Raw genomic sequence first — 12899 nt, forward strand, 5'->3', positions numbered from 1 at the left:
TTTATTATAAGACAATTAAGTTTCAAAAAATATTTTTATGAGTAAAGTACTAAATTAGTCATCAACATTTGAATTAAATCTTAATTTGATTCTTATTTCAAATGTCTTATTTCAGTCTTAAAAAATTTCAAACAGATTCAATGTTGTCCTGCCATTAAATTTAATTCAAATAATAATTAATAAAAATGTTTTTACATTAGGAATAATTAGTGGGTTGATTTTACTTGCGTATTGAAATCAAGCGTTATATTAACTCTTAAATATGCTAATTGTTCATGTTAAATTTAACTGTGAAACAATATTAACTGTGAAACAATATTAAGTTGAAATAAGACTTAAAACGCTAGGAACCAAATTAGTCTCCTTTAAAACAACAAAGTGTCTGCTTTGGAATTTCTTAAAAGCCAATTTGAATATTTATTCTATCTAAATTTATTGGTACTCTTTATTACCTTTATGTTATAAAAGTCATTTTAAATTTTAAAAATAATTTCATCAAATACTATTATTGTAACTTATGTTTATTAAAAATTACTTTTAATTTGTTTTATCTAACATAACCCCTACCATTTTTTAAATCCAAGAAAGACAAACATCATTTGAGGAGAGGGAGAGAGAGAGAGGTGAGTGATTGATCTTCCTTGAGAAAATTACATGGGAATTGCTTATTATATTACAGTCTCATAGTCAAAATAAAATATACATTCATTTTGGATACATTCATTTTGGTTCAAGTCCCTCTGACTTGTACAAGTCTTCTTCTTCCTCTCAAAACTGAAGCCTAATCCTCATCATATCTCATTATCAAATAGAGAGCCACTTGAGGAGTACCCACACAACTCTATCACCTTGTAATGAAGCCATTACATATACATCATTGGTTGGTGGTTTTATTGAAGCTGTGTGGAACATTTTGGAGCTTTTTCTGTCCCCAATACTATAATAAGTTAATAACTCCAATAAATTAAAATGATCATAGAGCCTTAGAATTTATTATTTCCTAGCTTTGAACATGTTGAGCTGCTAAGCTGTTGAAGCCACTTGATCTGCTTGAATACTCCTTTATGAGTTTATAGAAGAAGGAATCTTCTCTTTCAAGTAACTTCGACGGCTCATCATACTCGGCGATTCTCCCTGCAGCGAAACACAGGATTATGTTAGCAAGCTTCCTTGGAAGTTTAACATATGAAACAATACTTCATTTTGAAAAGTATGAACTTATATTTTCTGAGATTCAAGTTATATGATATCTTGTATCCATGTATTTTATAAACATGATACTTATCTGATCTATACAAATGATAATGATGACCTCCTTAACATGACAAATCAAGGGTGTCATCTGCCAGATGCAGTTAACTTTATGTGAAGTTGATAGCTAAGAGTCGTTAAATAATTTGACAGATTTGACTAAATTGTCATCTAACGATTCTCAGCTATCAACTTTACATGAAGTTAACTGCACCTGAGTTTTCACCTATCATTTAACCTAAAAAAAAATTAAGTGTAATTTACCCTATGTATCATGTAAGAAAAAGTGGCTTATTGAAAGAACATAATGTCATGTAACTATTTTTAATAGTCACATTGTCATGCATTTTTCACATGGTATGGTTATGTTTGAATTTGATGTTTCACTGGAAAAGATTCACACAAGAGAATCCATTCCTATATATATATATATATGCATACATACCATCACTGAGCACCAAAACAAGATCACTGTCTATAACCGTGTGGATACGATGAGCAATTGTGACGACGGTCCGATCTTTAAACTCGTGACTGATGATCTGCTGTATCACCCCATCAGTTGCAGAGTCCACAGAGGCAGTTGCTTCATCAAGAACTAATATGCTGCTTCTCTTCAGCAATGCTCTTCCTAGGCAAAATAGTTGCCTTTGTCCCACACTCCAATTCTCACCATTTTCTACCACTGTCAAAATTAGCATTTCATTTCATTTTAGTAATCATTGATTGTCACCAAAAAGGCATTGTCAAAATTATCATGGAGAGTTGTTGAATTCGACCTGGGCTATCCAACTTGTCTTGCTTTTCCCTCACTAGCTGACCAAGTTGACATTTATCTAGTGCCTGAAAATAAAAGAATATATATATATTTTAGTTGATGACAGTAATATTTTATCTGTAAGTAGAGAGGAACTAACAATTATTTACTACTTTGTGAGTAATAAACGACGAATGCTAATGCGCTCCGAAGAAAGTAAGGAGTGCAGAGCTCTTTGAACTTAGATCTTAAATCCTAAACTCTAAACTCTAAATACTAAAACTTTGAATCCTAAACTCTAAATCTGAGCTATTGATATAAAATATAATAAATGGAGAGCTAAGATTTGTTTGATTAACAAGAAATGCAGCACTCCTTAATTAGTAAGGAACATTTAAGGATGAGCCGTAATTAATTAAAACACAAGCTACAAAAACTTCACTTGAAAGGTAAGTAAGAAAATGTTGACAATGATATAGATACTTCAACTTCCATATCATGCACTATAAATGACTCTAATGTATTGAAATATGGATTTACCTCCCAGATTTGAGTGTCAGAGTATAGTTCCAAGGGGTCCAAGTTGCCCCTAACAGTGCCTTCAAACATGGAAGGGTCTTGTGGGATGATGCTGAGCCTTGACCTTAAGTCATGCAGACCTATCTTGCATATGTCCACATTGTCAATCACAATGCTTCCTTCTCTTGGCTCAACAATCCTAAAAATCGCCTGAATAAGGGTCGATTTTCCACTTCCGGTTCGTCCTACAACGCCAATTTTCTTCTGTCCCGGGAATGTGCATGTGATGTGTTTCAGAACTGATGGGAGTTGTTCAGCATAGCGTATCTGCCAAACATTTTGTTGTTATATGAATGATGGTGTCCTGAATTCTTGTCACTATACAAGTATGAGGTACTAAAAAAGATATAATTTCAATAACTATTGAGCAAAACTATCCCAAGAGATGTAACATTTGAAAGAATATATTATAATGGTATGTCATGCATAAAAGTAAACTAGTTACTTTAACTACAAGATTTGATATCTCATGAAAAAATAAACATGAATTTAGAAAGTTATTTTGAGCAATGGTTGAGTCATCTCCCTGTGATCTTAATATGGTCATGAATTCAACTTGTGAAAAAAACAACTTATGCACTTATCAGGTTAAGCTGCTTACATAACTAGTCTTTTCTCGGACCCTGCATAAAGTATGATACTTTTGAGTATCCATGATTCAGATTTCATCACTAACCTCTAAATTTGTGAAACATATTGTTCCGGTCGCCGGCCAGTTGCTCGGCGGCCTGCTGTCCTGAATGACAAGTGGTGCCTCACTTGCTATATTTCTGTATTGCAGAATTCTTTCAACTGAGATCATCTTGTTTTCAGCATTGCATATGTTCCATATAACTTGAGCTTGCAACACATTCAAATTGATCCCATATGTTACTGCCAACCCTGCAATGCCTGTAATAGATCCAATGCAGAAAAGAAAAGGAAAATATTAGTGTGTGATTTCATAAATATCTGAGAAAAATTACTTGATAACATGATAGAAAACATGAATAACATTATTAGAGTTGTACTCACTTGGATTGATTATTCCTTCAGGGAGGCTCACAAGCATAACAAGTGAGAAGGCAAAAACAAAATTTGAAAGTATGTTCAATCTGAAAGAAAGCCATTCCATTGCAGACACATTATGAAACCATGGCCTTGCATGGCCATCCACAAGATCAAGATTTGTATGTATGAATCTGCCTTCTTGATCGAAAGCTCGTATCGACGCTGCTCCGGCTAAAGATTCTGCAAAATGGTGGAGGATTGGTGCAATTTGTATCTGTGCTAAGCGAGCCAGTTCTCTTGCTGTTGGTGTGTAATATCTCTGAGATAAACAAGATTCAACTTCAATTAGTATATCAAAGATAATTGGTAACTTACATTCATAACTATAGCCTATTTGATTATTGGTCTAATTATTCTTGAAACTATAATAGTCTTACTAAATTTTCATTGTAATCAAGTCCTTTTATTGTATAAAAATTTCAATTAGGCGCTTATATTGTAAATTAAGGTATAGAGAATCTAATTGCAAATTAAGCAATAGAGACTGAATTGAAAATTGAGTGAAACTACAGACTTTCATAATAACTAAACCTTGATAATGTGCTTCACAAGATTGCAACAATCAATGTTGTTTTAACTAGTAATGATGATGACATAGGAACATGAAGGAGAGAAAGGATGACATACTTGATACCATATGCAGACTGCAGTTACCGGAATGAAAATGGCGAAAACTTGCCATGCCACCTGAGACATCACTGCAATAGTTCCCAGAATTTGTATTACAGAGAAAGCACACCATCCTAATTTGGTTGCCATCTCCAAATCTAGAATACTTTGATCTGTAGAGACCTGAAAATGGAAAAGAAAATAGTTGTTATTAACCTTCCATTTCACTTAACTCTAATTAGTCCTTAGATACTTCTTCAAATAGTTTGGTGTATCTATATTTCTATCCTGAGACAGTTAAAGAAATGTGATTGTGCTAAAATAAAAAAACAAATAGAATTTCTATGAATGTTTACCCTGTTCAAGATTCTTCCAGTTGGTGTTGAATCAAAGAATGACATTGGAGCTCTAAGCACACTATGCAGCATGCTTGTGAAAAATGTCTGTGCTGTCCAAAGGCCGGTGTATGCGACCAACAAGGCTCGCACCAGAACACATAGCGCGCCAGAAACAGAAAGAACCATGTAAATAAGAAGTATGAAATTCATGTCAAATATAGGCTTAGCATCACTACTTGTAGGACAAACCCAAGCCATCCAATAGTTACTTGCAATCTGAAGTATTTGGAATGAAGATTGTGCTAAGATTATAACCGGAACCAATGCTCCTCCTTTCGCAGTTGTCAAATAAGTCCAGTACACTTCTTTTGATATGCTTCCTGTTTCTCTTTCTTCATCTTGAACCAATTTTCCTTCATTTCCTTTTCTCTCTGGTGGATTATCTTCCACTGTGTCATGCTGTTCTTTGTGCATGAGTTTCGCATTTAAGTTGGATTCTGCTTCAGCTATGGGATTTTGAGCTGTTCTGCTTGAGTTTTCGACAGTGAGAATCGACTCGAGAGCTTTACTATGAGCACCAACTAAGACTTCAAATCCTATGTTTTGCTTTAGAAGCTCTTCAAATTTTCCAGCTTGTGTAATTTTTCCATTTTGCATCACCTACATTGGATTGTGATCAGTTACTAATATATAAGATTAGTTTCCATCTTACAAAACAAAAATACTGAAAGAATATTCACACTGAATCTGAATTTACCAGGATGAGATCTGCTGCTGGAAGAAATTCAACTTGGTGTGTAACAAAAAGTATGGTTTTCTCTTTAAGAATCCCCATAAGACACTCCTGAAGCAGAAAAAATGTGGAACAAACAAAGTATTGAAGCAATTATTTCTACAAAGCATGAAAATTTACAAATTATGACAACAAAATCTTACTTTAAATAGGTGTGTTCCGGTATGTGCATCGACGGCGCTAAAAGGGTCATCAAGAAGATATATATCAGCATCTTGGTATACGGCTCGCGCTATCTGAATCCTCTGCTTTTGTCCACCACTCATGTTGATCCCTCTTTCCCCAATCTCAGTGAGATCACCACAAGAGAATAGCTCAAAGTCCTTCTTTAATGCACAAGCTTGGACAGTTTTCTCATACTTTTCAGGATCATACTCTTTTCCAAATGTGATATTGTCTCTAATATTCCCTGTAAGAATCCATGGAGACTGTGGAACATAAGCTTTGGTTCCACTGATCTTCACTTTCCCGGATTGCTTATATATCTCTCCCAAAATACCAGACAGCAGGCTTGATTTTCCAGAACCAACCGATCCACAAATCGCCACCTTCATTCCTCTTTTAACTTTCAACTCTATTTGATCAATAGATGGAGTTCTAGACTCTGGATCCCAGCTGAATCTCCCTTTATCAATGACTACATCAAATTCTGTTTTGTCCCTTGATACATTTTCAATGACATCATGCTGGATTTCTTCCTCCCTAAGGTACGAAGCGATCCTATCAACTGAAACTTTCCCTTGAGCCATGACATTGAGTAAATCAGGTAGGCTGAAAATAGGATCCTGTAACATTCTAAATGTGGCGAATGCGGATAAGACTCTTCCGGCCGTTAGCTCGATTCCCATTAGCATACAAGCCCAAAAGGTTATCACAGATATGAATGTAGGTGATCCCCAGAAGATAAAAGCAGAAAGTGCTGCTTGTTGTAATGATTTCAGTAACCAATTATACTCCACTTTCCTCAATGATTCTAGCCTTTGAAGAAATTCACTATCCCATGCTTGAAGCTTCAAAGTTTTCATGTTTCTCAGAACTTCTGAAGTTGCTTTCATTCTTTCATCTTTGGCTGCCATGATCTTTGCTTGGTATCTTTTCTGTATTTTGGTAAGAGGTATGTTCAGAGTCATCACTGCTAGAGTCGCAGCTAGCGCGGCCATGGAGCCTAATCCAAGATTTGTATGCAAAATGAGCACTGCTAAAGAAATTTGTATAGGAAGCATCCAAATCACATTGACATACCAAATGAAATCTGTGATTCTCTGCACATCAACACTCATATAGTTCATTATCTCGCCGCCTGTGTGACTTTGTCGCGATCTATTCGAAAGATGCAGACCCTTCTTATATATATGAGATATCAATGCAGATCTAAGGCGAAGGCCTAATTGCCTTGCACCGAAAATCCATTGCCTCTGAGTTATTGTCTCAACCATCTTAGCACACAAGAATGCTAGTGAAAGAAGATACCCTGTTTTCAACCCCTGCTTTTCCTTGTCCCCCAAGAAATCAACAAAGTCAGTGATCAAGTATGGACCAACATATGAAGCCGAAGCGCATATTATGGCGAAAAGCGCATTGATTGCTGCTTTCTTCCTGGTGAAGTGATAGATTGCCTTGTAAATAGAGGGGTTTGTAGTTCCATCTTTCTCCTTTACCTGCCTAAGGCTCTCGTCGAAGGCCGAGGTTAGAAACTCGGCCGAGTCCTTGATATCAACATTAGGAATGTCACTTTGCTCAAGAGGTTTCTTGTAACCTTCTTCAAACAATGGATTGAGCCAAGAGAAGTTGATGAGTTGCATCAAAGTAGCCTTTCCATATGGAGATTCCTTTGGAAATTCTGAAGTTTTACCAGGTTTTGAACTCAGAAGTGGTTCAGTTACCTCACTTTTTTGAACACACACAATGTCACTCTTCCCTCTAATTGAAACAATCAATAAGAATGTTGAAGTAACCAAACCAATGAAATCTGCATATTCTCTTAAACCAATTTGACCCTTTTGGCTAACACTGAATATTGTATGAAGTGATGTTCCAACAATGCACAAAATGAAACTACAAATCCACCAAGCTCTGAGAATCCAAGGAAAATAAGAACTTGTTCTTGATACCTTGAAAATTGCAATTAGACTCACACCCCATGATAGAACTTGAATTGTTTCTGATGCAATAGCCTTGAATTTTGAAGTGCATTGAGTCTCATGATTGAAAATGATAAGTGATAGAGTTGCTGCATGAAGAGCTACCATCAAAGTGGTGAGAACTATGCTGATTTTGTAAGCTAAACCATGGTTTGTTGTTATAGTTTGATGAATCATATCTGAGGGGATTTTGTTCTGCTTGTTGATGAAGTTCAAATTTTTCCTCAGAAGTTGGAATAACAATATCAGAAAGAATCCAAATTCCACAGGTAGAATTATATGCTCCAACAAGCATGGTGAATCTACTGGAATCCATGAAGACAAATTCAAACTTCTAATATCTGTCAAATGTTTAAAAAAGTTATGAAACAAAAGTTCATTTAAATTAGATAAAGCTTGCCACTTAGTACAATTATTTCTTAATTAGTATTTAATTTAATCCGTCGTTGAATTGATTTACTCCTTCAAATGTTTTTTGTTTTAGTATTACTAATGGGGTGATACTTTTTTACATTAACATGATATGTGATGTCACTGCTTGATTAAAAATGTTAAGACAAAAAAAACGTAAGAGACTAAATAAACTGTTCTAACCTCAATACATTACTCCTGTTTATAATTTCGAATACTAAATCAAATAGTAATAATATACTTTCGGTTCAAACTTAGGCATGTTAATATGTGATGCATGTACATTGAAATTTGATTTTGGTTAATTCATTGTTATTGAAATTATATATATATTCATAGTGATAGTTGATAGATACCACACCTTTCTTTTTGTCTTTTTATTTAGAGTACCACTTTCTTTCATCTTTTCTGCCATTCCTTATTTATTTATGTAATAATAAAGGTAGTAAAGTACTTAAATATTTTTTATTAAAAAATCTATGTTTTTATAAAATTTCAATTGGTTCAGACTAAAATAACATAATTTAAATAGAGTAAATAGACAAAACTACACTTAAAAGAATTTGACATAAACAAAAATGCATACTAAAATTCGTAAACATAAAAGTACACCTAAAAGATTGATTTCGAAGAACAAAAATATACTTCAGGTCTTATAAATTCACTAACAATACTATATTTTTGTCTATCAAAACCAAGTTTTCGAGTGTACTTTAAAATTTTTGTACTTTTATTCACACCAAATTTTTTTATGTGTATTTTTGTCTATTTATTCTTTAAAAATTAGTTTAATTACTCTGTTGGTCTCTATAATTTTGCGAAATTTTCAATTAGATCTTTATACTTTTTTTCTTTTTAATTGAGTCCTTGCACCAATTTTTTTTAGTTGGGTCCCTACACTTTTTTTTCTTTTATGTGGGTCCCTGCACCAATTTTTTTTGTTGAGTCCTTATAAAATTAAGCCGATTACTGCTAAGAGAGACCTAATTGAAAAAAAAATTATGCAGGGACCCAATTAAAAAATATATATATAGACCTAATTGAAAATTTCGCGAAAGTATAAGACCAACAGAGTAATTAAACTTTAAAAATTTAGTTAAAAATAAAAAAAAAATCCCTCAAATAGGTTAATTGAATCTTGACCCCACATTTACAAAAGCAATCATCCACCATAAAAGTGAACCCCACATTTTATTAGAAACTTATAAAAGCTCATCACAGAGAATAATTGCAGAGTTATTATGATATACATATACATGTACTTGACAAAAAAAATTTGAACTCAACTTGATCCCTTCTTGATTTGGCATTAAGGTACACAAACAGAATATTCTCTCTACACACACCATATGGTGCCATCAAACATTGGGAACTTCAATAATAGGCAGAGCCACATTTGATTTTATAATTTATATGCATCTTAATGATTTATTCATCAATCACACGGTTTGTGAAATGATTTTTGTGCCAAATTTTTCCTTCTCTCCTTCATGAAAAAACCTATTCTAACAGAGTTTTATTATATTTTGTGCTAATATAAATATATATCTTAATCATGGGATCTGACCAGGAAAAATTGTAGTAATATTAACTAAATTTGTTAATTGGACCACTATTTATATATTTTTTTTAAAAATGACAATTAATTAAAAAATAAAGAAATGTTATTGTATTATTGAATAATGTTTGATGTAAAATTAAACCCAAACTAAAACTATATGAGTAGATGTAGATTTGATGTGTGTCTAGCTGTTTCTACCTTATTGTCCCTTGAGTGGGTTACATCATGAATAAAAAAAATACTTTGAATTTTTAACATGATAATGATTACCTCAAAGGAGTTTATGAAGCTTCTCTTAATTAAGGAGTTAATTGACATACATTGAAACCCTCAATAAATTTTGTATTATAATTAGCAATTTAGCATCATTTGAGTAATAATATAAATAAAAGATTTTGATTAAATAATAGTGTGTAATCATTTTATATTGACATTACATACATCACAATTTAATCTTTAATTTTTATTTTATTCATGTAAGTCCCATTTAATTTCCAAGTTCCAACATAACTTTCACTAATTCTAACCCCATCATTTTAATTTAATTATTCATAAATACCAACTTAATTATTGGATCAATACTGAGATAGCTTTGGCCTCACGTCTTATATATATGTCCAAATGCAAATTAGATACAAAACAAATAAAACCGAAAAAAGTAGGGAAAAAGTTAAAATAAAATCTATGGCTGAAATAGCCATGGTTTTTGTTTTCTTTTGAATTTTTAAAGAAGCACCAAGTAATCAAGTACACAAAATTGATATATATCCATGGAAAACAAGGCAATAGCACACAAAATCTCAAATTATATAAATACAAAAAATTTACCAACAATAATAATCATATTTCTTTTTTTAGAAAAAAAAACAAATAATAATAAAATTGAGATCCATGAATCTATGCAATTGGACAAAATTTGAATTAATTATTATTCCTGGCAGATACAAACATGTGGCTTGTCCTGTATTTTCATGACCAATTGTTTTCAAAGACGTGGAACCTACTAAGAAAGCACTCTTAAAAATAACTAAACAAATTAATTATTTAATTCTAATTATTAAGTGTTTTACTTGGCTTTGTATACGTCAGAAAACAACAAAAAAAGGTTTAAATATTCTTTGTTAAAAATAATTATAGGATATATTTGTCTTTAAAAAACGGTTTAAAAGATAATCTTGAAGGAATGCCAAAGTTACTGAAGACAGTCTTTTTTTAGTCTTTTATTTTCCAATTCCCTTTTTTTTTTTTTTTAGTGTGTGTGGTTTCTTTTGATAGAGACTAATCTTAGGATTATGTAAGAAGAAAAAAAGGTACCACATATTATTAATAAGAAAATGATCACTAACTATAGACCATATATTTAAGACACAATGAAGAATATACATAAGTCCATTGGATATAAATTTTGTGGAACTGGATATTCCTTATATATATACGGTTGATGTAATTATATAAAATAAATAGTAAGAAAATATAAAAATAGACAAGAATAATTCTATTATCAAATTATATATATATAATTATATATAACTCTATATATATGTGCCCTTTCACTACAACGGAAAAGAAAATAGAGTTTAAATATATACTTAACAATAATAGTAGTATATAATCAAGTGGGTGTAACAATTATATATATAAAAAATGACCATGTTAAAAATTTAAATGAACTCTTTGATGATTATAAATGTCATATTAGTATCATTGATATTTAAAAAAATATATATCAAGAATAGACATCCTTTATTTAGAATACAAAAAAGCTTTTCAAAATGATAGCATTTTAGTTAAGAAATTAAAATGATGACTATGCTTTACATACTCATTTTCAGACATCTCTCAATATATGATCTGTAGATAATTTTTAAATGCGAAACAATTCTCATTGTTTGAACTATAGCTTGATTATTCCTTCTTCAAAATCTTGCCTTAAAGAAAGAATAATAATCATATGATTATATATCATTCATCATGGTCAATAAGGTGATAACATATTAATATATATAGTTCACGTTTAGAATAAGGTTTTTACCATAATGTAATTATTGCATATAAAGTTCAATCTACTTTCACATCAAAGGTGTAAAAAAAATATTTTATATATAGTTTGGTGAGTTAAGTTGAATTCTTTAATTTGACGACAAATTAAATAAAGGAAGGAAGAGAATGAAAATTAAGGAGTATGTAAATAAAACCCTAGATACTTTTCAAGCTCTCCTCTTCTCTCAGCAATTGAATAACAGAAAATCATGCACATGCAGGAAAGTTCATCAAGTTAAGCACTTTTAAAAGTTAAATAAAACTAATGCTAATTTATGATGATAATATATTACTTAACTCATATATACAGAGAAAACTAAAAATTCACATGCAGTTATTTTTATACGATATAGAGTTAATAAACGAGAATCATCATTAAATAATAATTTAGTCAAATTTATTAAATCATTCAACGACTCTCAATTATTAATTTACCGTACACAAAATGAGGCTTCCATTATAATTATTAGTCTCTTCTTTTCTTTGTATGTATTCATGTAATAATATTTAAGAATAATATTAGTAGGAGCTAATTAACAATTAATGACATATATATATTAGGAAAAGTCTAGGGGCTAGCAACTTTGTTAAATTCTGGCCAGCATGTAATCAGCAAAGAAAAGTGAGCCATTAGATGAAAGTTCACACCAATCTCACACCATTAAAACTATCATCGATGACTATTTGATGGCTACAAATCACAAAAGTGGCTGGTCCCTAGCATTCCTCTATATATTATATAATACTTACTTGTTGGACTAAGTATGTTGTAGAAGTAGTCCTCCTCCAAAGCCATGCTTGCTTCCGAACTTGAAGTCCAAATTGTTCTCTATTATTGCTTCTGTAGGAAAACAAAATAATGTTACATATATATATATGATTGGTCTAAGAAGATCTCTCTGTATTATATCTATATTATGTACACATACATGCAATAATAATACTATATATTATATATAGTAAGTACTAACTAATTTACCACACAAGGGAAGTGAAAGGTTGAAATGGACATAGCAAGAAGAATTGCTAATAATAATACACTTTGGATCAAGGCAAAAGAAGAGAACTATATATATATATATATATATATATATATATAGAGAGAGAGAGAGAGAGAGAGTTTGGTTGGACACTTGGACTGTTAGATGCTTGTCACGTGAAAACACATAATTGAATTTTGGCATTTTATGTATAGTAGTGTATGTATGATAAGAAATTTATTTTGTTTTATTTCATTTTTATTTTATTTATTGTGTGTTGTGTAGAGGACCGTGAATAGAGAAGCATTAAGAAAACATAAGATCTGATGGGCCCTTAACCTGATTTCTGAGATTGCATAAATTTATCATTAAATTCAACACTTCTCTAA

At 31.7% G+C, this 12899-nt stretch overlaps 1 protein-coding gene and 1 long non-coding RNA gene across 4 annotated transcripts; one reads left to right on the top strand and one right to left on the bottom strand.

The window, feature by feature from the left end:
• Window positions 1-641: 641 nt before the first annotated feature.
• On the bottom strand, window positions 642-12585 carry ABCC9 (multidrug resistance-associated protein 9). 3 transcript variants are annotated; one of them, XM_088498499.1, is made up of 12 exons: window positions 12510-12585; window positions 12281-12371; window positions 5521-7820; window positions 5342-5428; window positions 4603-5244; window positions 4265-4429; window positions 3602-3896; window positions 3264-3478; window positions 2549-2854; window positions 2031-2094; window positions 1697-1936; window positions 642-1134 (listed from the first exon to the last, which is right to left on the bottom strand). In XM_088498499.1, exons 2-12 carry the CDS (start codon window positions 12324-12326, stop codon window positions 1001-1003), a joined length of 4494 nt encoding a protein of 1497 aa, XP_088354625.1. In that variant the 5' UTR covers window positions 12327-12371; window positions 12510-12585; the 3' UTR covers window positions 642-1000. The 3 variants fall into 3 exon arrangements, with proteins under 3 accessions (XP_088354625.1, XP_088354624.1, XP_088354623.1); XM_088498498.1 differs by having other exon boundaries at window positions 5521-7823; XM_088498497.1 differs by having other exon boundaries at window positions 5521-7859.
• LOC110267157 (uncharacterized) lies at window positions 2547-5306 on the top strand. The gene is made up of 3 exons (XR_002354514.2): window positions 2547-2920; window positions 3623-3943; window positions 4236-5306. It is a non-coding gene; the product is annotated as an uncharacterized LOC110267157 (long non-coding RNA).
• Window positions 12586-12899: the final 314 nt, after the last annotated feature.

This window comes from Arachis ipaensis, chromosome B9 (assembly GCF_059453495.1).
Source record: "Arachis ipaensis isolate K30076 ecotype BB chromosome B9, ASM5945349v1, whole genome shotgun sequence".
Lineage (NCBI taxonomy): Eukaryota > Viridiplantae > Streptophyta > Magnoliopsida > Fabales > Fabaceae > Arachis > Arachis ipaensis.